At 40.7% G+C, this 26878-nt stretch overlaps 1 protein-coding gene across 2 annotated transcripts in view; it reads right to left on the reverse strand.

Moving 5' to 3' along the window:
* abl2 (c-abl oncogene 2, non-receptor tyrosine kinase) overlaps nt 1-18884 on the reverse strand; it is a 39404-nt gene extending 20520 nt beyond the window's left edge. Inside the window, exon 1 of one of the 2 annotated variants that reach the window (XM_017468672.3) lies at nt 18507-18884. In XM_017468672.3, the coding sequence (XP_017324161.1) occupies nt 18507-18732 (226 nt within the window). In that variant the 5' untranslated portion in view covers nt 18733-18884. Of the gene's footprint in view, nt 1-4811; nt 4956-18506 lie in introns of those variants that run through there. The other variant, XM_017468674.3, reaches the window with a different exon arrangement.
* Between the last annotated feature and the right edge of the window lie 7994 nt (nt 18885-26878).

Raw genomic sequence — 26878 nt, forward strand, 5'->3', positions numbered from 1 at the left:
GTGCACTCAGCTCGGTCCGCCTCATGCCCTCTATTAAAAATACAGTTTAAACACCATAACATCTTAAAGGTGCATTGGGTAAGATTTGTGAAAAATAGGTCTCCATTGGTGAAATAGGTGGCATTGGATAAATATTTGAATGACCTTTTTTTTTTTTTTACTCCTTGATTCCGCCTCTATTTCCACTCATGTACACAAAGCTCCAGCCCTAAAACTTATAGTGGGTCAACAAGAGTTAGCATTAGCAAGGACTGTCATGACATCACCTTCAAGTGCACTCGGACATTCAACTGCTTGCTTGAAAGCCAAGTTACAAGTCTATAAACACGCAACTTCTCCTCGTAATGATTCATGAAGATGTGAAGGGGCATTGGGGGTGTGTCTATACAATGACTGACAAGAGGTCAATCCAAATACAAACAAAATTCCAGACCGTTTTTCAAGCCGTTGGTTTTTTTTTTCCAGCTGCCTAATGCACTTCTTTCGAAACAATCGTTTAAGCTATTTATTTTTTATTAGCATTTCTACCTGATTTTCCACATTATTTGCATTAGTAAGCAATGAAAAATATTGGCTATATCAAGTGTAAACATAAAACTCGGTAAGAGAGTTCACTGCTAGCAGCACTGTGGCACTGCACTAATTTCTGTATAGGTATCAGCAAATGCTAGAAAACATGTACTCAAGCTGATAATTTTTTTTAGTCAACACACCCCTAAACCCACCTACAGATGTTCAGTGGGGGAGGGGAGGGGGAGGGGGGGAGACCGCTTTATGCCAATGAAGCAATCGTTTTCCCATGGATAAAGCAGTGCCACTTTGCCACCTTGGATTTCCCTCCTTGGCGCTGATCTTAAAGCTTACTCAAATTGAACTCTGACCCAGTTTCCACTAACCTCTTCAAAAGTGCAAACAATAACAGCCCTCACATGTGATGTAGCGAAGACACGACACGCTCGTTACAATGGAGGACCGGCTAAGTATTTGTGTCTCGATTTCCAGAGGTATTCTATATAATACTAAAGATATACCATGCCTATCAGGAAAAAAATGCGGCGTGGTGAAATCTCAGCATAGAAACAGGAATACCAGGTTTAGTTTCTCACAGCAATAGGTTCTCATGCACTCTCTGCCCCCCACGTATTCTCTGAACTTCTTCAAAGGACGACCAAAAGCCAAACCATGCTCGATTTCAAGCACTGTTGGTGGTGAGTGAATCTGTAGGCCTCCTAATACAGTTACAACAAAATGCTCTGAAAGACAAGACACTCCGGTGACAAGTCAGGAAACCCGGAGGCACTAAAGTGCACAGCCTAAAGTGGTGAGCCTCTTTTGGTTTGCTAAGTGGATGCATGGTCATGATTCCATTCCGTGCCAATCAATCTGACTAAGGAGGCTAACTAGTTATGCACTGGGGTATAATGGGGAAGAGCACCCAAAGCCATTTACCCAAGCTCTTCTCTCATAACAGCTGAATATCTCACATCATAAGGGGCACTAACGAGGAGTCCCACATGTTCGCGTTCTCAGCTTAATGGACCCCCGGATGAGCCGCTCCTTCTGTCTGGCTTCCAATGACCATAAAGATAAGTATCATCCAATATTTCCATTATTGATTTTTTCACTTACAAATGCTTACGAATGCAAACCCATTCTGTCCAGACAGCATTCTGAGAAACTGAGGGATCTTCTCCGATTTGGCTACCCATAGTATAAAATGACAGCACTTTTTTTTATTTTTTTATTTATTTTTTTTTTAAAGAATGAGCTATTCTTACTAAAACCACTAAAGTTCACCATATCCCATGCCAATACAATCGTCTTCTGGATAATGAGAGGTACACGGAACCAGGTTGCGGTCTCCAGTGGAGCCACAGGGACGGCCCGTTTGGTCCTGCACTCTCCTCGCCACGGCTCCTTTAACATCAGGCCGAAAGAGCCACCTTGGCACGAAGGACAGATTTCACATGGTTGATTTGCACAAGCACACTAGATCATTAGTGCACCAGCATTCAGTGCTTGAACAGCCCATGTCTGGGTGTAGTGCTTTGTCTGGTGAGTACCAGTGACACAATATATTTTTACAGGAGCTGCCCTGGCTGGTTTAGAGCCTGGCAGAGGAGGCGCCTGGCAGTTGGCAGAGCTTGACCCAGACCCATTTTGCGATTCGGCTGAGACCAGAGGTGAAGATGATGCCAGATCAAGGAAGAAACTCCTCCAGGCATAGCATCCTCATGCATCTCAGATGAGGAACAGGGAGGCGTGATCAGTCATTGGGCTTAAGATGCTCAAATCTTGAGACAGTGAACACATAGCTAGCCTGTCTTTGGCTACCAGGGGATTCAAACACTAGTTGCACAGGCGTGGTTCTTGCAGTATGCAGCTCAACCAGATTAGGGGTCCGTCACGTGAAGGGAAAACTAATCCCATCCCTATAGCTGTGTAATGAACCCTTGTTAATTTGGCACACAAAATTCAGCATCGCGCAGAGTATGGCGAGTGAAGTCAGTCAGACAGTGGGAGATACTCGGAAATGATAACACAGAGGAAGAATCTAACCAGGCTGGAGAATGGCGGGTGAGCAAATGGAAACCCGACTCCTGTCCCAGTAATGTGTTAGTGGAATCCAGCTAATGTAGCAGGCTCAGCAGTCAGGAGCAGTGAAATTTCCACTGCTACTCAACCAATATGTCTGAAAAAAACTGAAAAAAGAAAAGACATGATCCATTTCTGAACAGCCAAGAGCCTTGTGAACCTGGCCCTGTCCCTCGGCGGTGAAACTGGATAGAACTTATGTTGTTAATTTGTCTTAATTTTGTGCTGTAAAAAAAAAAAAACATACGCACAAAAAAGTTTGGGGCTGGTTTGGTTTTTTTGTGACATTACAATGAATTAAAAGTATAATGTCGAAGAATCAAACAGGCACAAACTATTTTTGCACAGCACAAACAACAAGTGATGTTAATTTGGCTAGATTCTGGTTAGGATTAGAGTTTAATGATTTTTAAAGCATTAGTATGACTTCACATACAGTACGTTTACATGGACAACAATAATCAGATATTACGATTTCGACGATACTCTGAATAAGAAACTGGCATGTAAACGGCGATTATTGATGACCTTAATCTGACTAAAGTCATACTCGAAGTAAACACAAACTGAATTAAGACGTGTGGAGTGTTCCTATTTTAGTCACATTATCGAAGTGCATTACAGACATGTACACAGCTTAATCACACTATTAACGTCGCGTGGGAGATTTCACCGCATTTTACGACAGGACACGTACACACGGCAAGAGAGCACGGCTGCATCCCAAACCACGTACTTACCTCCTATATAGTAGGTGAGATGCATGTATTTCTATATACTATATAGTAGGTAAGTACACGGTTTGAGACGCAGCCCACGGCTTCAAGCAGTCGTCTATTTGCACGTACAGCATGACAAATAATTAACTGCACTTGAAGCTTTCGTAAAATTAAAAATAAATACACCCAAAACTGTATACGGTACCATAACGAAGACGAACTGTATGTCGATACGTGAAATTCTGGAGGGGACGTCGGACGGCGTGGCGTGGGGACGTAATCACGTGTGCCGTTAATCGATCTATGTTCTATAACATGTAAAACAGGAACATGACAGGAATAGTCTAAAAGCAACTAATGTAAACACCTTAATCACAATATTGTCTTATTCAGAATAAGGGCGATAACTAGATTATTGCTGTCCATGTAAACATAGGCATAGACTTACAGTGAAATATGGCCATTGCAATAATTAACAAATTACATGGTAGTTTACACGGTAATGGTTTTTAGTTAGTTAGCTTAAAAATGTGTTTTTATTCAACTTTTTATAATATGATGCTCTGGATTTACATCCAAGTCAGTTCAGCAACTGATCAAACACCTGCCCAAATGTCAAAACATCCACATGCTGTTGCCTTAATGCCAAGCACGGACTAGCACGGAAAAGAGTCATCTACAGTACGTTCTTGCTGTTGGGTTTAAAGCTGGCTTTTCAAAAAGTACTAGATCATCTAGCTCAAGAACAAAAGGACAGAATGAAAAATGCTTGCTGAGGGGAAGCTTTGCAGTCTGAAGCTTCAGCGTTATATTCCTGTTCCCCTTACTGCCATGACTCAACTGAAAAATGCTGATCATGTGAGACAGAGGAACCAAGGAGAAATGAGTGCAGCTCAGCAAGTTTCGTTTGGAGTTGCACTGCTTGATTTCCTGAAGCATGGACAGAAATAGATCGACGCATCGGTTGTTGAGAATCCGATTCTTCATACATTTTACATTTACATACCGTCAACGGAAACCCCAAGACCTCTTCGTTGAATTTAAATGAATTTACTCGTATGGATAAATCAGTGGCTGGGTAAAAAAATAAATAAATAAATAATAATAAATAAAAAAAACACACTTCAGCATGCTTTCTGGAGTTCGGTAGTCGAGTAATTAAACACTTCACACCCAGAACAAGATTCAGTTATTATAACTGAATTACCAATCTGGAGGAAACTGGTGAGAAAATCAGCGTATTCTTTGTCTGAGAGCAGTGTGGGTAGATGAAGAGACTCTCAGTACAAGTCTGCACATTGTGGGACGACAAAGCGTTAACTAATTAACTGATGAACTAAATGTGAGCAATTAAGATTAAATCCCTCATTCCTGTATGTTCTGAACAGCAAGATATTAAACTTCCACTCACTCCCTCCATCGGTCTCTAGAAGCATGAACAATAGGAAGCTTAGACACACATTCACCGATAACAAAACTTATCGATCTCTCTGATACCTGCAGAGTTGGTTGTCCGAGGTTTCCACATTCTCCAGAACTGATAGTCGCCACGCTTTGTACTCATCTGACTCCTTTTGTGTGAACAGCCATTGTGTTGTAATTAAGCAGCGGTCAACATTTTCTCCGACGGAGAACTTGGGCACGCAGTAGTCACAGTGGGTGTGAGGAAAGGAAGAACCCACCCTGAATGATTTGCATATTAACATTTAATACTCATCATGTGATCTTTGGTGACTTTGAGTTGACTTGTTTTTCCCCCCCAACATGCTCATCTAGTTTCACTTTAGTTACTGGTTTCCTACACAACCCACTGAGTGCGGTGCCAGTGAGATTTAGCACTTGTATTATCGCTAGCTAAACTGAGCGATACAGAAGCACTTTAGTCCTTTAGTCTGTTGAGCTCCCTCACCTCCTCATCTGTACACTCTGCTCGAACGGATCAGGTTCCAAAATTAGAACTTTCATGCTAATACCTTGCTCGTCAGATCGTAGATCACTACCAAGCAGAGCCGAGTATCTGTTGTAACTCAGCACAACTTTGTCATATAGATGCATCGCATTCTGGGGCTTTATATTTCTAATAAATAGGACATTGAGCGGGGGGAATGTTGGCATAGTGGTTAGCACGGTTGCCTCGCATCTCCGAAGATGGGTATTTGATTCCTGCCTCCGCCCTGTGTGCATGCGCTCCCTGTGCTTCAGGGGTTTCCTCTGGGTACTTCGGTTTCCTCCCCTAGTCCAAAGACATGCGCTGTAGGCTAATTGGCATTTCTAAATTGTCCGTAGTGTGTGAATGGACGGGCGTGCGTGCGACTGTGCCCTGTGATGGGTTTACATCCGGTCTCTTTTGCGTTTAGTATATAAAATCTGACCATTATCATTTATATTTTAGATCGCCTCATTTTTGTCTTCCCTGCGACCACACACAACCAATAACGTCTCACAAGAATAATGCAAATACATCAATCATCAACCCACAATCTCTGAACATAATCACAAACATTTCAATAAATAAATAAATAAATAAATAAATAAATAAAAACCATGCTGAATGTGTTTCAGGGAGACGTTAGCATTTACAAACATAAAATAATCTGACAATTATTCCATCAGCATGTTTGATTGTACCTAGATTATTACAAACGATGCGTTTCATTGCATTTTACAATAATGAGGTGAGAGCATCTTCAAATTTTTTAATCAAGTTGCTTGAAAATTGATCAAGTCAGCACAACTGGCTGGAGCTTACTGGTGGCGAATAACTCTGTTTGGTCCCTTTGCATTCTAAAAATTATGTTGTTTTTTTAATGGATGCAGGTTGTATAATGCTGTCCTTCCTTCAGCGGTCTCCATTTTGCTCCAGAGACAGAGACGAGCTTTTATTTTTCTCACTCCGAATGCTTGCACGCATGCATGCGCGTTTCTGTTGGCACACGTTACATTTTGACAGCTTGTCCATCAATCAAATAAGCCACACACATAGTTCATTGTGGCATCTAACATCAGCAGGATAACTACATTACTTACAGTTACTTATCTTACAAACAGCAGATTACCTAAAACCTTGTGATATTTATATATTTTATGAGGCATTTAATTATTACAAAATGCAGATCTAAATCTATCTTTAAAAAAAAAAAAACAAACGAACTATAACTAATCAGTTTCAACTTAATAATGATTGAAACGCGACAAAAATGTAATAAATAAATAAATAATCCAGCTGTTTACTTTGATTTTTCTCCTTCTTTACTCTCTACTCAGGCCATGTATTTCCACCAATCACGGATCACGGTGCCTCGTCTAGGTAGAAGAACGACGTTAGGCTGAATAAGCTTACAAAATAGCATTTTTTTTGTTTGTTTTTGGAAAAAAATAGGAACTCGGACTTATACACAGGGAGCTCCCATAATATAATCACTCATACAAAATTTTTTCAGAGATTTTTTTTATTTTTTATTTTAAAAGATATCATCCAAGCTGTATAAACTACTTGGAAAGCATACAGCAGTGCATCACACACACATTTACATTACACATAAATACACATTCCTCTCATAACATTCCCGTATCTACTACTAACGTGTTTAAATAGTCATTTCTGGTCATAACAAGGCATGGTTTCTGAGGTGCTCGCAGATTTCCCACTATTCCCATTCGTTCTACATGATGAGTAGATAACGGCTCAGTCCTCCCGGAAACAGACTCGTGAACCTGAACTCTTTACTCACCTGATTACATCATGCAAGGATTATGTTAGACAACAGACTACCATTTCCACCTCTGATTCCTACCTCCCCAGATCACCGTCCTTACAGTAATCCCAACTTGCCTTTATATCTTAATTCAGCAAAAACACCACCAGAGCCACCTTAGTATTTCCTCTAAAGCAGTGGTTCTCAAGGTGGGGGTACAGGAAAACCAAAAGGGTCTGTAAAGTTGTTTTTACCCCATCCCCCCCTTCAATTTTGTTACAGTGGTAGAAATCACAATCCACCATCAACATTATATTTTTTATTCTGTTCTTAGACAGTGTCTGTTGAAGTGAATGGGTTTAATCCCAACCTCAACAACTCAAAAACAATTACTTATAAATAATAATGACTTGGACCTAGGGTGGACATTTAATTAAGACTCATATTTGAATAGATTGATTATTGTTCATAAATTAATCTGTACTGAGAGGGTCTCTGGAATGTGTTTTATAGTTAAAAGGGGTTCGTGGCTGCAAAAACAGACCAAGTCGATCTCAAACCGAGGCTATGTCCGCATTAATCCGGATAGATGTGAAAACCGCATTTTTGCTTTAAGTTGCTCTCCGTCTACACTGGCGCTTTCAAACGTTTTCCAAAACACTGCTCTGAAAACGCTCGCATCCCTATACTGCGCATGCGAGAAGCGTAAGTTTCCGCCAGGAGTTTATTCACTTTCTGTCCGTTTACTTCGTACAAAGTGACATTCATTTTTAACAAAGCTATCGAACTGGATAGAAGGCACAACAACATCGCCCACCATCTTGTTTGTTTTGAGTTGAATGGGTCACATGACTAAAAATACATCACTGTTTTTAAATATCGCGGTTTTCTCAGTCCACACTACAACGCAAACATCGTCTTCAAATGGTTCCCCTTGAGAGAAAGGCCGTCTTGAGTATGGACAGTGCAGGGTAGGATTCTGTTCGGTCCTGTTCCTCTGCGTGTGCTTCACAAATGCTATGCTTTTATTGCATGCCAGAGTATTCATTATCTTACATAACGCAGCATGTTCAGGCTCAACCAAGTACACTACACAATGGTGTTAATTATATAATATAAACATAGCCTCAAGGAGTGACATTTCACACAGCCAACCTCTTAATGCTGTACAGTAACTAAATTAATATATATACACAGTAGCAAGAAAAAGTATGTGAACCTTTTGGAATTTCATGGTTTTCTGAATAAACGTGTCATAAAATGTGATCCGATCTTCATCTAAGTCAAGGGTATTGACAAATATGATGTGTTTAAAATAATAACACAAAATAAATTCTGATCCCTCATGTCTTTATTGAACACACTCATTCAACATTTAAAATGCCAGTGGAAAAAGTAAGTGAACCCTTAGAATTAATAACTGGTTGACCCTCCTTGGCAGCAATAACCTCAACCAGGCGCTTCCTGTAGCTATGGATGAGACCTGCACATCGTTCAGGAGGAATTTTATCCCATTCTTCCTGGCACAACTGCTTTAGCTCGGTCATATTCTTTGGACGTCTCATGTGTATGGCTTTCTTCAAGTCATTCCATACCATCTCTATTGGGTTGAGGTCTGGGCTCTGACTTGGCCACTCCAAAAGGCGGATTTTGTTTTTCTGAAGCCGTTCTGTTGCATCACCCAACTTCTACACAGTTTCAGCTGACGTACAGACATTCTCACATTATCCTGAAGTATTATCCGATATACGTGGGAATTCATCTTCAGCTCAATGATTGCAAGCTGGGCAGGCCCTGATGCAGCAAAGCAGGCCCAAATCATGATGTTTCCTCCACCATACTTTACGGTTGGGATGATGTTTTCATGAGGATATGTCGTGCCCTTTCTACGCCAGATGTAGTGCTGTGTGGTTTTTCCAAATAGTTCAATCTTAGTTTCATCAGTCCACAAAACATTTTGCCAATACCTCTGGGGAGTGTCAATGTGCTCTTTTGCAAACTTCAGGCATGCAGCAATGTTCTTTTTAGTAAGCAGTGGCTTCCTACGTGGTGTCCTGCCGTAGATACCCTGCTTGTTACACACACACACACATTTTTTTATATATATATATATATATATATATATATATATATATATATATATATATATATATATATATATATATATATATATATATATATATACATACACACACACACACACACACACACACACATATACATATACACACACACAGTGAGGGGAAAAAAGTATTTGATCCCCTGCTGATTTTGTACGTTTGCCCACTGACAAAGAAATGATCAGTCTATAACTTTAATGGTAGGTTTATCTGAACAGTGAGAGACAGAATAACAACAAAAAAATCCAGAAAAACGCATGTCAAAAATGTTATAAATTGATTTACATTTTAATGAGGGAAATAAGTATTTGACCCCCTCTCAATCAGAAAGATTTCTGGATCCCAGGTGTCTTTTATACAGGTAACGAGCTGAGATTAGGAGCACACTCTTAAAGGGAGTGCTCCTAATATCAGTTTGTTACCTGTATAAAAGACACCTGTCCACAGAAGCAAGCAATCAATCAGATTCCAAACTCTCCACCATGGCCAAGACCAAAGAGCTCTCCAAGGATGTCAGGGACAAGTTTGTAGACCTACACAAGTCTGGAATGGGCTACAAGACCTTTGCCAAGCAGCTTGGTGAGAAGGTGCGATTATTCGCAAATGGAAGAAACACAAAAGAACTGTCAATCTCCCTCGGCCTGGGGCTCCATGCAAGATCTCACCTCGTGGAGTTGCAGTGATCATGAGAACAGTGAGGAATCAGCCCAGAACTACACGGGAGGATCTTGTCAATGATCTCAAGGCAGCTGGGACCATAGTCACCAAGAAAACAATTGGTAACACACTACGCCGTGAAGGACTGAAATCCTGCAGCGCCCGCAAGGTCCCCCTGCTCAAGAAAGCACATATACATGCCCGTCTGAAGTTTGCCAAGGAACATCTGAATGATTCAGAGGACAACTGGGTGAAAGTGTTGTGGTCAGATGAGACCAAAATGGAGCTCTTTGGCATCAACTCAACTCGCCGTGTTTGGAGGAGGAGGAATGCTGCCTATGACCGCAAAAACACCATCCCCACCGTCAAACATGGAGGTGGAAACATTATGCTTTGGGGGTGTTTTTCTGCTAAGGGGACAGGACAACGTCACCGCATCAAAGGGACGATGGACGGGGCCATGTACCATCAAATCTTGGGTGAGAAGCTCCTTCCCTCAGCCAGGGCATTGAAAATGGGTCGTGGATGGGTATTCCAGCATGACAATGACCCAAAATACACGGCCAAGGCAACAAAGGAGTGGCTCAAGAAGAAGCACATTAAGGTCCTGGAGTGGCCTAGCCAGTCTCCAGACCTTAATCCCATAGAAAATCTGTGGAGGGAGCTGAAGGTTCGAGTTGCCAAACGTCAGCCTCGAAACCTTAATGATTTGGAGAAGATCTGCAAAGAGGAGTGGGACAAAATCCCTCCTGAGATGTGTGCAAACCTGGTGGCCAACTACAAGAAACGTCTGACCTCTGTGATTGCCAACAAGGGTTTTGCCACCAAGTACTAAGTCATGTTTTGCAGAGGGGTCGAATACATATTTCCCTCATAAAAATGCAAATCAATTTATAACATTTTTGACATGCGTTTTTCTGGATTTCTTTGTTGTTATTCTGTCTCTCACTGTTCAAATAAATCTACCATTAAAATTATAGACTGATCATTTCTTTGTCAGTGGGCAAACGTACAAAATCAGCAAGGGATCAAATACTTTTTTCTCTCACTGTGTATGTGTGTGTATATATTATATTATATCATATCATATCCAATCATATTATATTATATTATATTATATTATATTATATATATGCGCGTGTGTGTGTACAGCTGCTGATTTCACGATTACAGATTAAGTTCTTGAGTCAAGATTAAATTTAGAGCCAGATCTGGGGTACCAAATCTTACGTTGATGCCTTCTCCTGCGCTGGTCTGAATCACTGGTACCTGAATTTCATGTAAACCGACACGAGACACACGTGAATCGCATGTTTATGGGATTTCTGACCACCCGTTTTTAATTGACAACGACAGCGAGCTTACATTTATACTACTTAGCGTAGAAGCGGGGCAAACTATAAACCTTATTCAAGATTAAAGGTTGCACAATCCCTGAACAAGCATTGCGGAAACATGCAGTAACAGTTATGGACTTTTAACATGCCACTGCAAGAAAAAGGCTGATGAAATATGAGAAGGTATGTCTTTTGTTGGTGCCTGATGTTTTGGCTGTTGTTGGGCGAGACACGGAAAGAGAACAAATAGCTATGAGGGTGCACTGAATAAGTTTAGGTTAGGTTTTATTAATTTATTTTAACGGTTACACCTTTCCTGTTTACCATGCTGGGTAGTAGAGGTCGACCGATTTTATTGGATTTTACCGATAACTACTTTGGGCAGTACCTGCCTATAACCAGTTACTGAACCGAGTCTTTAAAAATTGATAATGAATGTGAAACACAAAGTAAAATGTTACTGAACTTTATTACAAACAGTACTGACTGTACCAATGAAAATATACGTAACTTTTTTTTTTAATGAAACATACACTAATATATGAGAGAGAGAGAGAGAGAGAGAGAGAGAGAGAGAGATACACACACATTATATATATATATATATATATATATATATATATATATATATATATATATATATATATATATATACACACACAACTATTAATAAACATTAAAGTAAATGCAAGATATATATCCAAAATTTATCAAAACACAATTCAAACAACAACAAGGTTTTTATTTCGCATCTAGAACCGCTCTCGTACTGTATAATGACAGCGGACCCTGCTCAGCCGCTCCCGCAACAAACACAACCTGGGAAAAATATCAGTGTGGGGTTTTTTTTTGCAGATAACCGATAATTCCAGCGATCAGTTATTGGTGCCGATTAATCAGCGAAACCGATCAATCGGTCGACCTCTACTTGGCATTCAGAGAAAACACAGCATGAACCCTTTCAAGCATTACAGACATGATACAGAAAATAAATTCAATTACAAATGCAGCCTCTAATATGCCTTTAAGTGTGTTTGAATAATTATTTGCCCCCATATTATTTGCCCCCATATCATGCCATTAGAGAGATATTGTGACATGCCTCGCCAGCCCTAATATTTTCAGTGGATATTCAATGGATTTTAGCCCTCCCATCTAATATCACCACCGGCCATCACGACATTAAAATCCAATCTGACGTCAGACGCAGGTCCAGAAATCAGATTCTAAACGGATCAAATCTAATTTGAAATCACACATAGATGTAGCTTCAATCCAATTGGAAAAAAAAGTCAGATTTCATACGTTTTTGCTTTTTTTTTGGTCAAAACTACAGAAAATTCTAACATAGCCTAAGGTTGCCTCATTATGAGAATGAGAGATCGAAAAGGGTATTGTTAGCCGTTATCCAATAATGGATCAGTGCACACATCACTTATGCGGAGAAAATAATTCAATAAACAAATAGATTTTGCCCATCAGTTATACCAGCTGTGTAAATAATTACTGACAGATGGAAAAGTGATCCATGCTTTAGTTATGGATTTAAAAAAAAAAAATTATTAATTAATAATAATATTAAAAAAGATCCACCCACACAGAAGCACTTATTCACCATTTACACTCATATACCATTATCCATACCATTTAACTTCAGTCCACAGACACGCTCTCAGACACCCCCTGATTATGATACAGTGAAACACTGAGTGTCTCTACTAGAAGCATCTTTACAGGAAGAAGACCAGAGACAGTTGGTTTGTGGCACCAAACAGAGACACAATTATCCTCCGGACTCGCACTATTGTTTACACGCAGAAGTAGGCTTATGCAAAACAGTGGTGTTCCTTCTATCGCAACCCCCACCAGAGATTTCCTTTCCTCCCACTAATCCGCACTTTAATGAGGGGAGATTGAGTGGATCTGCTCTGGGGAGGACCACAGGGGCATGATGAAGTGAGATTAAGGAAGAGGATGGAGAACTCCAACATGGGTTATTCATAATCACTCATTGGTCCTATACAACATTTGATGAAAAACATGAACACGACATTTTCGGAAACTGATAAAGTGGCTCTCTCATGCCCCCTGGTGTTCCCTAGATTAGACTTAACTCACAACCGTCCATCCAAACTCGGATATTTCTTGGGACATTACATGTTGTCATCAAATCTCACCCCCCATGATTATGCTGAAAAGGGGATTTGCCAACCCTAACTTCATCCGACAAGTAAATCTGCTAATGCTTTGCACACAGAGGAACTGCCTGTGCTGCTTGCTAGCTTCATAAATGTGTTAAGGTCGGTTAATTCCAAATAATATAAAAGCACATTAAGATGTCTTTCTGTAATGAATGCACCAATGCACATAAAATCACAAAAAAATAAGAACCAGCTGAAAAAGCCTCGACAAAAACAGTGGAGTTTACTATAATAAATAAAAATTAGGAGGTTAAGCACATTATATACCAACAGACTTCATTTTGGAAAGCTAAACTACAGAGCAATGGGGTAAAAATGCATCCTACAACTGAGATTAAAGCATGAGAGAGAGAGAGAGATAGAGAGAGAGAGAGAGAGAGAGAGAGAGAGAGAGAGAGAGAGAGAGAGAGAGAGAGAGAGAGAGATGATAAATAAGTAATGTTAGAAAATGCTGAAGTGGCCTGGTGACCTGACAGGATGCTGGATGACTCACCGTCTTCAAGTCTGTAGTGGCCATGATCGTTCAGACAGAGCCATGCCGTATATTCACGTATCCTTGATGTAACCAGGTACGGCATTAAGAGCTCGTATCGTAACTAGGAGTGTGGTGGTAGACTTGGAAAAAAAATCTGGATGCAATCGGTTTGTATGTGACCTCACATACGCTACTGTATTTTTGAAAGCTTTATGAAAATTCATCTCATCCTATATGAAAATCCAGTGTTGGAAACAGACGGCATCCTGTGGGGGTGTTTATCAACCAGGCCTGGGAAATACTGCACAAAAATAACATCTAGGGTGGACAGGGTGCCAATCCATCGCAGGGCACAATCACATACACATTGGACATGCCAATGCATGTCTTTGGACTGGGGGAAGAAACCGGAGTACCCGGAGGAAACCGGATTACCCGGAGGAAACCCCCACCGCACAGGGAGAACATGCAAACTCCTCACACACATGGCCACGGTGGGAATCGAACCCCCGACCCTAGAGGTGTGAGGCGAACGTGCTAACCACTAAGCCACCATGTGCCCTTAATTATATATTTTTTATGCAGTATAAGTCATGCAAAAATAGTAACCATTGTTTTTGCACCATTTGCTTTAGATGGTACCGCTACTATTACAACTATTATAAAGAACCCTTCTTTCTCGACAGAGTACAAGAGGACTATGTCTTTCACGATATGAAATGCCTCCACATCAATCATTTCTTCCCACCAGGCTCTTCTTGTCGTTAGGAACTGCACTAGAAAATATCACGTCTAACGCTGCATTCGACTCGAGGTTGCAACTTGTGATTCCCAAACTCCAACCAGGAAAAGCCAAAGAAAAATCCCATCCTCAACTTGAAATTCCTACTCGTCAACTTGAGGTAATCTTCTCAACTACGCATGTATACGAGTATGTGCTATAGATCAATCAACATAGACATATTTGTATGTTAAATCTAAAGCACTGACTATACACTTCGCTGCACGTCAGTCATCATAGTAAGTGAGCTAACTTGTTGCTACCAAAAGATGTGCCCGGGTGGCAAATGACGTCATTCCCGACCAGCGGATGAGGCAAGTCGAATGCAGAGTTATATTTTAGATAAACTTGTTCAACTGACCTTCCAAACTCACACAAATCCCATATCGCTGAAGTAATATTTCCAACTTTCTTTACTACAAGCCCATTCCTCAGTGAAATGCTCACTGTCTATATTGGAAGTGGGTTGTCTTTTTTTTTTTGTCATTGTACTGGTTGAAAAATTTGAATAGCTTAAAAAACTAAATATGTAATAGAGACTGTATATTTAAAATTACACAATCACGATTAGAACAAATGTTCAAATTAACTAAGTTAATTGTGAAAATCATCCAACACTATTACCAACTGTGCTGTTGCCTTTAAACCGCATACCATATCCCCTGGGGTAGAAATATAAGAATACACAGATGAAAAATCCCTTTGTCATCCATCCATCTTCTATACCGCTTATCCTTCAGGGTCACGGGGAAACCTGGAGCCAATCCAAAGGAGCATCGGGCACAAGGCGGGGTACACCCTGGACAGGGTGCCAATCTGTCGCAGGGCACACAATCACATACACATTCACACACCCATTCATACACTACGGACACTTTGGACATGCCAGTCAGCCTACCATGCGTGTCTTTGGACTGGGGGAGGAAACCGGAGTACCCGGAAAAAAACCCCGCAACACCGGTAGAACCCCCAACCCTGGCGGTGTGAGGTGATCGTGCTAACCACTTAGCCAACATGCCCCCCGTCATACATTACCATAGGAAATAGCAAAGAACACTCAACACAAAACAGACCTATGGTTGTTGGCCTGCACAAATCAGGCAAAGAAATGTCTTTTTTTTTTTTTTTTTAAATCAATACATATGTAGTTATAAATACCACTGTGATGATGAAGGAGGGGGGAAAGGGGCCCAACGATCACGGTTTTAAAACTGTACAATTTTGTTTACAAAAATCAATTGCCATAACAACAAACAGTTGGGAAGTGTTATAGTTCTTCCTGAGAGAAAGCCACAAACTTCAATGCTTTAAACGTGAACAAGCATCAACAGATCTACACTCAGCATTGTGTGTTGTGGTCAAACGAGATCAAAAGCAAAGTTAGTCACGCAAACTCCGAGCGTGTTCAGAGACAAAAAGGAGACTCCATACAAGGAAATGAACCTGCACCAGATACCCACCATAAAACACAGGGGTGGATCACTGGTGCTTCGGGTCTCTTTTGGGACTGATCATTCAAAGATTTATGTGACAAGTGACTGCTTCATTAATTCTGCTTACCATGGTGTTTCTGAGCAAAACATGGTTTCCTCGGTCAGGAAGTTCAAGCGTTTTTAGGGCTTTCAACAAGATGATGAGCCAAACATGCTGACAAATCAACACCGAAATGGTTAAACAAACACAATCATATAGAATTACAGATTTCACAAAAAGTACCGGCACACCATTTAGTCACGAAACGCAATACGTACTTTCAACCATGCTCACGTATCAGAGGTCCGACCAAGCAGCTCGTGGAATTTCTCATAAAGAAACGCGACTTCAGATTAAAACAAATAGGCTGGACAACACTTCAGTTCAGCTGTCATTAGTCATCAGACCTTCACACGACATCAAAGCTTGCGTTTTCAAATGGCACGGTCTTCCTTTTCTACGCACTACAGGTTCAACATGTTTAATATTTATGATTTCAAATTGAGTTAGCCATGACAGGACTGTGAGTAGATCAGAGGGGTTAAGATTGGACTTTACGCACCCCATACTAAAGCTCTAGTGTGACCCAGGCTTTAGCTGTACAGTCAGGCAGCATTTTATCTGAAAAGAACCATTATAACAGGATCTAGGCTGAGACAAACATGAGATGCTGAGGTCAAACTGTCTAATATGTCGACTGAGCACGCCAGCTGTCATTACGACAGTCCATCTTGCAAGCACAAATGCTACCAACCCAAGTAGGTTCCTTCCAAATGGAAAGTTTTAGGGCAATACATGTAACGTTTCATAATAGCACATTTGAATATTATTTATATAACCAACTGGGACATCGTCACAGTTTTTCCACTTCCTTCACTGACTGAAAGTGAATGGATAAGGATATGAATCTGCCTTTGTTAGTAACCAGAACAAGAGCAAAAAATGCAAAAAGGTGATCTCTTTTTTTTTTTATATACATCTTCATTCGATTACGCTAGAAGATGATGTTAAGGCATTCAATCTGTGCCTTGATAGCCTGCAGAATCACCATGTCATTATCCTGAAACACACTATAGAGAGGACACTTGACATTTCCGGGAATGAGAGTGTAAAAATAACGGATGCGATGCCCTTTGCAGGTCAGCTTTTCCAGCTCAAGGGGTTCACGGTCAAGATCCAAAAAAGCCCTTCTGTAATTCGGATGCAAACTCTCGACCAAGTGCCTATTCTCTTCTATCACGGTCACTTCTGACATCAGCCTGGACATTGACAGAGCCAGCCTCGGAGAGCTCCAGGGAAGCTGTGTGAGCTGCCTTCATGAGACATGACACGACTATTCCGCAACCAATTGTCCCCTATGTAACCTGTTAGTTGCTGGTTAATCTTTTTATCTATGGTCAATAAGCTGGGGCTAGAAAACACATACAACAAGCTGCATGAAATCTTTGAAACGGGAGGAACCGAAACAGGATTGAAACAGTGCCTTTTTCCATAAGCAGAACCCATGATATTAGTTGACCACTTGAGGGTGTTCAGTGAGAATAAGAGAGACCTTCTTTGGGGATGAAACCAAGCAATCTAGGTACAATTAAAGGAAAAGACATAGGTGCTTTGGGGGAAAAGAAACACAGCGATCGATATGACATTACTCCTACAGTCCTTACCATCATCTCGAGCAGTTCCAGTGGTGAAGATGATAGTAAGACCGATACAAGGATCGTATCGCATCATATCATATTATCCTTACCATCTTCTTCAGCATTAGAACCGTTCCTTGCTTTGGGGGAACTGAAACTGACTCACTAAAACTGGCATGTGTGAGAGAAATCTGAGAAAGCAGAGTAGCTTCTGACACAATAAGGCCTACTGCGGTCAATGCAGAGAGGATGAGATCTGGTTTCTGTTACAAGAAGGAAGAAGAAATGATGAGCACTGAGTAAGTAGTTTGTGTAAGGAGCCTGAGTCTGGAGAAATGAACCCTTAATAAGGCATCAATCCTCCACAGTGGATAATTAAATCACACACACGTCAGTATTTGAAGTTATTATATTGGATGGCTATAACAATCTCCAGAAGTCCATGCCAGGAAAACCATGCTTCCTCTCGCTATATCCAAATGGAGGAAGTCCCAGCCTGACTCCCACTGTCCGGCTAACAGCTAAGTCCTCCATTCATTATATATTATTACCACAGAAGAGCATCAGGAAGCGCTCAGTACAACAGGAGGACTGCTCCTCCTGACTTTTCGCAGAACTTGAGTGAAATGTGTGCTGTTTAGGATTTGTTTTCTCCTTTCCCAGGCCACCTAGCTAACCCCTTACTCTGAGCAGCGTTTCCGCTAGCTTTTACTCATCTTTCGGAGAGCCTCGTATTCCTGGAATGACCTTGCACTGATTTGACAGCGCTAAAACAAACAGCTGCGAGCTGGACAGGGTTGCTGGAAGTGTATTTACCTGAATGCAGAGTGAATACGTTAACTCCCGGGTCGGACGCGTTCGCGGTAACGGCGAGTCTGCACGCTGGTGTCCCGGCGTTCGTCGCTTCCCGCGGTCTCCTCCCGGAGCTGCTCGCCCGGCTCCCTTTGGTTTGGTGCGGCTGCGGTTGCTGTGAGTGGCCGTGCGGTGGGCTTTGGAGTGCCGCGGAGGCCCCCTCACCCACTCGCCCTACCTGCTGTCCCATTTCACCAGCGCGTCTGCGTGAAAAGATCTGACGGGACCGAAGCAAGGAAACACCACCGTCCGCCTGGATCACATCCCCCCTCTGGAGAAACAGCGGAGCGGCCTATTGACTGTGCTCTTCACCCCCTCTTAGCTCGATAGCCTAGCCCGAGAGCTAGCGGTGTGTGTGTGTGTGTGTGTGTGTGTTTGATCCCACCCACCTCGCCTCTACTGTGCACAATGTGTCACCAATCAGTTCGGTTCACTTTAACGGCACCACTCGGTATCTTGGCGAGGTGGGAATTCTTGTTCTGGTGATCCCGAAGTTTTTTTTTTTCCTGCTAAAACGGACCCATAGGGGGTCGAAGTGATTTCCTCAAACCACTACGCGCCCCCTCCGACGCCGCCATCTTTACCGCAGAATCAGTGGTGTGCAGTTTACGGGCCCATGAATCGGTGTGGACCGGGAACGGGGAGGAGCTTACGAACGGGGCGGGGCCAATATACGAACAGGAGGGCAGGAAACTGAACTTGTCCCGCCCATTTATTCAAAGATGACAGAGATGTAATGTTTCTTAAAAATAAAAAAAATTTTACAAAATTTTTGGCAGTTCCATATGGACTGCCCAAAACGACAAAGGTCATTAATAGGCTATGTATTTAATAAAAAATAATAATGAATAGACATTTTTGATTAAAACAAAAATTAAATCTCAAGTTTCAAACAGTCAATAAATGTATTAAAATAAATAAATGAGTAATATAACTAAATATAACCAAATCACTCTTCTTACTTTTCATCTTTTCCTTGTGGAGGTGGAGCCTATCCTGGGAATGTTTTTGGAAACCAGTGGCAGGAAACCAGAAAACCCAGAGGAAACCCACACATACATGGGGAGAACATGCAAAACTCCACACAAACAGTAACCTGAGCTCAGGATCAAACCAGGGACCTTGTGAGGCATCAGCGTTACATGCTGTACCACTGCGCCGCCCTATTTCCTAATTTATTCACACAACATTTACTAATCTCCTCACCTCTTCGTGATAATGAAGGGCATGTCTTAGCATGACAATATACAATGCATCTTTGGCTAATGATTCTGCACATGCGGCAATCAAATACCTAGGACTTGTACCAGCATTTTAAAGAAATGTTCAACATGACTGTGAATAATGTTGGCTGAGAGGCAAGCTGAGTTACTTTTCATTATCAAGAACATAAACACAAGCACTATACAGTATATACAGTCATTAATGCAAAATGGAATAGCTACAGAACATAAAGCATGTGCAAAACTATGGTATTATAAATGCATTATTAATCACTAGTAATTCCACAGCATTAATAAAGCACATCATTAAATTTGTTTTATAGATGTTAAAACTTTTCTGGAGTCCATTCAGTAGCTAGCTAGATCATTACAGAACAAATAAAATGCCCTACCTGTTTGGCATGATAAGCTATCTAATGAAGATAAAACTGATGGAGACTTAAACCTTTGTCATTTCTCTTCTTTCAATTGTAGATCAGGTGTTTGTTGGGGTGATTATATATATACCCTCCACATGCTAAGAGAAACTATTTTGCACTGCTGGTCAGAGAGGGACAGTAAAAAATATAAAACATGTACGCAGGAGGTAGGATAATATGATGTAATCTAGCTAACAACAATCCACATACAGTATATTGTAGCTAGCTAGCTAGCTAATTCATTGCAATTTAGCCATAACTATGAATATAATAATAATAAGTTAGAGGAAAAACAGCCTTGTGTTATGTTCGCTAAATTTTATTTTTAATAGTTCCCACTATTATCAACAACAAGGTTAATCACACTAATTGACGTGTTTAAGTTCTAAGTATTAAAAAGTATTACAGTACATTGTGCATTCATTTGGACTGTTATTATGCCCTGTGTAATTTGTTGTAATGAAACAATCATTTGATCATAAATGCTTGTGGGCGATACATAGAGTGATTAGACGGATGGCTGGATGGATGGGTAAATAGATAGAAAGATAATTATGTAATGACACTGCAGATATAACAACACTGATTTTTCTTTTCAATGTATTTATTTTCTAAATGTAATTAAAAATATCGGGAAGCATACCCATTTACACTTCAAGCCCACAATGTTCAAACCAAATCTACGCCCATGTACACATGACAAACGGGCATCGGTTATGAATTATGCATGTTTTCACAGTGTCTGCATGCGGTTCTTTCAGAATATACAAATTATTGTATTATACAGTGAATATAAAAAGTCTGTACACCTCTGTTAAAATGGCAGGCTTTTGTGATGTAAAAATGAAACCAAGATAAATCATTTTAGAACTTTTTTGTGATTATAGCAACCAAAACAAATTAAAGTGGAAAAACAAGTAGAAATGTTTTTAAAAAATGGCTACATAAGCATGCCCCCCCCCCCCCCCCCCCCCCCCAACTAATACTTAGTTAAATCAGCCTTTGCTTGTAATACAGTACTCTGTCTTTCTGGGTAAGAGTTTACCAACTTGTCATATCATGATTGGGCAATTTTGTTGCACTTTTCCTTGCAAAAATGCTCCAGATATATCAAATTGTGAGGGGATTTCCTGTGCACATCCATCTTCAAGTAATTCCACAGGTTTTTGATAGGATTTAGATCTGGGCTCTGACTAGGCTTTACAAAGCGTTAATCCTCTTCTTCTAAAGCCATTCCTTTGTTGACTTGGATTTGTGCTTTGGGTCATTGTCATCCTGGAAGGTGAAGTTTTTCTTCACCTTCAGCTGTCAAAATAGATTAATATTTGGAGCTATCATTGATTCCCTATATCTTGTATAGAGCCCCAGTCCCAGTTGAAAAGCATTGTTATAGAATGATGCTGCCACCACCATGCTTTACAATGGGTATTGTGTTCTTAGGGTGATGAGCTGTCTTGTTTTAGTGCCATACATATCTTTTAGAGTCATGATCAGAAAGTTCTATTTAGAATGTGATTCATTGAATGTGGATAATTATGAGCACTGTCACATTCCTCATTTCTAATAGTAGAAAGCTATGTGGCTATATACAGCATTAAGGTGACAAACTGGTTGAACTGAGAACAAAACTCCTGAACAGACAGATCTGGAAGCAAAAAAGAGACCATGAGGTGTCCAACTTTTCAGAAGTAAAAAGTCTCATATATTATGTAGCACATATTTTCAGGAGTCCATTAGTTTGGATTTGTTGCATTGATAGATATCAAAATGTTTGGATTACACAGATATGCATGAAAATCCAGTGATCATCAGTTTCTGAAATACGCCAACCAGACCATCTGCCAACAACAAACATGCCAACAAAACCAAGTCACTGAGATCATATTTTTTCTTCATTTTGATGTTTGATGTGAACCCTACTGAAGCTCTTAACCCGTATTTGCAAAACTTACAACTGTCTAAGTTACACAATAAATCTAAAACTTATAAACCAGACTGTGCTGTCTTGTTTTGTGTTTGTTAATTTTCAGTTTATGAGGACACACAATAAAAAGCACTTGGTACTAAAAAAAGAGAGAGAGAAAATACAAGACAAAATCAAAAGCATAGGCTCGCAAGTTTCCCGTTCTCACACACTCACACAGGCAGGGTTTTACAGAGGTGCCGAAACCCAGGAGGAGGACCTAGCCATCGCCATGAAAACATCCTGCTCAGTGAAATAGTCAAATCCATTGCCAGCCAGATGCACCGCCAAATGATCCTCGACCTGTGCCATGAACAACAGCTGCCATTTGAAGCCATCACAAAGGACCAATGAATGCTCCAGTAGCTGCTGCAATCTACTCCGGCAGTTTAAAGGGGATGGACATGTGCGCTTTGTGACTGCTCCACTTGCTGTCATGGGAAGCCCAGCTTGCCACCCAGCAACTCCTGCTGGAACTCCTGTGAAGAAGGCAGTGGGTCGGATGGACCCTGGAGTAACATTGATGACTCTTTCAGTCCCTGAAATTTCAGATATCGACCACAATTCATCAGCTCAAAGACTCCTGTCAGTGGTGGATGCTGGCAGAGAAGCAGGATGATGGTGCTGGTGTAGTTCATCATGTGGCTTCCAGCCAGAACAGCTGAGTGAGTCCAGTAAGTGCAAGATCGCCTAGTGGCATCCAGTTGGGCATTTCAGTAGCCGGGTATTGGGAAGTTCATTATTGGTGAGGTGTGTACACAGGGATGTTCACAAATATTCACTGGTACCCATATTAATACATTTCTGGGGCCAAGCGCGTAATGTTAAGGTGGTCCTTAGTCCCACCCTCTCCCATCCACTCACTTAGTGGATGAACTGGCTAGGCGTTTAGAAAAATGTTAGAAACTATGATGGTGGATGGGTCCTGCTGTAGCATAATGAGGTGTGGTGTGCTTGCCACTCTGGCTGGGGAGGCGGTGTCAGGGTGATCAACGTCAGCACTGTGTAACAATGACTTGGAGGAGGGGGAGGACACCGCCCACCATCAACCTTCTTGTGGATTTCCCTTGGGATTTTCCCATTGGAACAGATGATGAGTCTCTTAGACACACGTTTGACCAAGTGAAAGCCACTTATGGTCAAATAATACAGACTCAAACTGACCTATCCTTACTTTTCAGTAATCAAGGATAAGTTATAATGTCGTGACGCAGGACACTCACACAAAAGAAGAGACCATTCCACTGTTAGTGCCAAAGAGCCACAGGGAAGTGCTTTTCCATGTGGTTCATCATAATCCCATGGTGGGACATATGGGAGAGGATAAAACACTCCATCGTCTAATCACCCATTTTTTTTGCCCGGCCATTTAGTGATCTATGCAGGTGGTGTACATCATGCTGACAACGTCAGCTGATGAATCTACCTGCCACCACAAAAGCGCTACTGCTCTTAGCATTACCCTAATCTCGGCCCCCTTCAACAGAATTGTCACAGGTCTTGTTATACCATTAGAGAGGTGCACACAAGGATATCACTTTGTATTAATTCTGGTGGATTATTCAATACGATATCCAAAAGCATTGCCTCTGCACAACATCTCAGTAGACATTCCATATAATCTCCCAAATTGGAATCCCAAATGAGATTGTGACTGAACAAGGAAGGCGCTGTGTTCACGTCATGGATACTACGTGAGATATACAATTTACTGGGGATTAAATCAATTTGCACCAGTGTTTACCAACCCCAAACTGATGGACTGGTCAAGCAACTTTGGGGAAAAAACATTCGTAAGTTTGTGCATGATCATGCTCAGAAATGGCACATGTTACACAAACCTTGTTTTTTTTTAGTATGAGAGGCCCCACAATTCTCTACAGGGTTCTAAACATTTAAATCACTGTAAGGGCGCAAGCCCAGTGGTGTCGTATATGTTTTTGGGGAAAATTGGGAGGAGGAGGGCCCTTCACCCAGTAAAAAGGAAATTCAGCATGTTCTGGACCTGAGAGCAAATCTCCACACCTGGAGTCAACTTACACAGGAGAATTTGTGTCAGGCCCAAGAGCAACTGACACAACTGTATGACAGAGTAATTCAACTATGGGAATTATGGGAATATGAGCACCAGGAGATAAAGTGCTCGCATTACTACTCACATTAAGCTCTAAATTACTTGTTAGGTGGTAAGGGCCCTTCAAGGTCAGACAGCGAGTTGAGGAAGTCAACTGTGAGGGCAGAAAAATGGATATATGGTGTATGTAAAATACACCAGCTCAAACTTCTTAAACCATGGAGAGAGATGGTTCCTGTGACTCTGGCGATGTTAGTTCCCAAGAGGGTGGAGCTGGGACCAGAGTTGTCCTTTAAAAATCTGTCTCAGTCCACCTCTCGTCCCAGAGAGCACAGGTTGCCAGGTTGCGAGAAAAACTTTCTGATTTGTTTTCGGTTAACCTGGTTGCACAAACATCACAGAACACCACATCTGGGGTAGTTGTACCCAGCCAGCCCTATCATTAACCAGAATACAAGAAAAATATAGTTCAGGGTGAACTCAAGGCTATGCTTAATATGGGAGAAGTCAAAAAGTCCCACAGTGACTGGAGCAGCCATATGGTGTTAGACCAAGGACAGAATCAGCTTCAGTTCAGATTGTTCCCTGGACTGAGTTGGGTGGTGGTAATATTGTTAATTAACTTGTGTTAAAACTACTATATTTACTTTTTTGGGGTGCTTGTAGATTAGTTGACTTTTAGGCTTTAATTAGACTAAGTGGACAGCGTTTTGTCACGGTATGTGTATGGTTTGTCAGTGTGTCTCTGTGAAGAATTGGTGCTTGAACCTGACTGATCGCTGCTTATTTCTATACCAATATACACCATACGCAGTCTTTCTTTGTTATATAATTCTTCTACATCCATTGTAAAAACTATTGTGTAACCAGTCACAGTGGAGCTTTGCCCTAAGGAGTGTCACATGGAAACATTCTGAATAGAAGCATGACTAGCAAAAAGACAGAAGTACTTTTTTGTGGCGAGCTTTCTTTCTTTTGAAATTTGACATAGTGTATATACATATTTAATAAAGAAAGAGAAAAGGAGGAAAACAAACAAATAATTAAAACACATTTCAGTAATTGGGTGTGGATGGAGTATGGAAGACTTAGTTGTGAGTTTTTCTAAATTTGAATAATCTGTTGAAAGTTTAAGCCAGTGCTCTAAGGATGCTTGGTTTTGTCTTTCCATTTAAGTAACATACAGTTGTATGCAAAAGTTTGGACACCCCTTGCCATATCACATATTTTGCGGATTTTTGAAGTGAAAAGAAGCAAATGTTAATGCACAGTTTGTTAATGAAAAAAATAAATAAATAGGGCAAGTGCAAAATTTTGGACACCTTTCCAGCTGATTGAGGGAAGATCTGAAAATGAATTGAATTTAGCCCTACAAAGAGACGGGAGGCTACAACAAGATATCAAATCCCTTCCATCTCGCAATTTCCACTGTCCAATTCATCATGAAGAAAAGACAGTTAAACAGAAATGTGGAAATCAAGCCAAGGTCAGAAGACCAAGATAACTTTCTTATGGAACTGCCCGTATGCTGGCCATTTATGATTATGTAAGCTTGGCCAATTACTTTTGGTCCTTTAAAAAGAGGGGACTACGTATAAAAATTGCCTGCACCATTCACCCAATACTAGTCTAAATAACCACTTTCATTTCTACATAAAATCTTTCCTTTTATGTAGCAGCAGGATATAATTTAATCTGTATGGTTCATTTCAATGTGATGAAATGTGGATTGTTTTGCTCACTTTAAAGTCAAGTCCCTGACCTCACCATCCCAGCTGAACTTATGTAGGGTCAGAATCTTGAATTTTTTTCAAGTAGTAGGCAGACATCTTACTATCATTGTTAATCATATTATAGACTTTTAGATGGGATAATAAGAGTGTAATATACAGCGTAAACAAATTTTATGATGGTATGACTTTGTCTGAATGCCTGAGATGCTGTTGAGATGATATTGTCTGATGGCAGCAGCCAGTGGTTCAAAGAAAAGTGCAGTAATGGAGATGAGCATACTTGTCCTTCATTTTTTTAGTACATCTTTGTGGCCTAAGTTCTTTTGATGTATATCCATTAGTTACTACAGAGGCAGAAAGGACCAGGCAATCCTGTTATATGCCTTCTCAGCTATAAATTATTGTATTGTAGCATTTTGGAACATTTCAGAAGTTACTTTTAAAAACAGAGGAGAGAAAATTATTTAAAGAATTGTTCTGGGTATCTGTCAGGATTTGTTATAAGGCATGTGGTAAAGTGGTGACACTTCTCAGAAATACTTGGGGCTTTTCTGGAGAGGTATTCATATCTAAAGTGTATAAATTGGAATTTAGTAAAGAGTAAGGATTTGGTCGTTTTTCCAGATGGATTTGTAATTGATGTCAGTTTTGGGTTTTTTTGGGTTTTTTTTTTTTTTGCTTGCTCGTTTTAGTTCTAAATTCAAATTGTCCTTGAGTCTAAGCAAGTCATATGTCCTTGATAATTGCTTGTGTTTGAGGTTTTGTTCATACAATATAAAATTATTCATCGTTTTTAACATGGCTTTTGTAGTTTCCCAAAGTGTACAAGCTGATGCACCATAAAAGTTGATTTTTTTTTTTTTAAATAAAAGATTCCCATTGTAGCTCAATGCATTTAATTTCTTCATAGTTCAGTGAGTGATG

This window comes from Ictalurus punctatus, chromosome 5, assembly GCF_001660625.3.
Source record: "Ictalurus punctatus breed USDA103 chromosome 5, Coco_2.0, whole genome shotgun sequence".
NCBI lineage: Eukaryota > Metazoa > Chordata > Actinopteri > Siluriformes > Ictaluridae > Ictalurus > Ictalurus punctatus.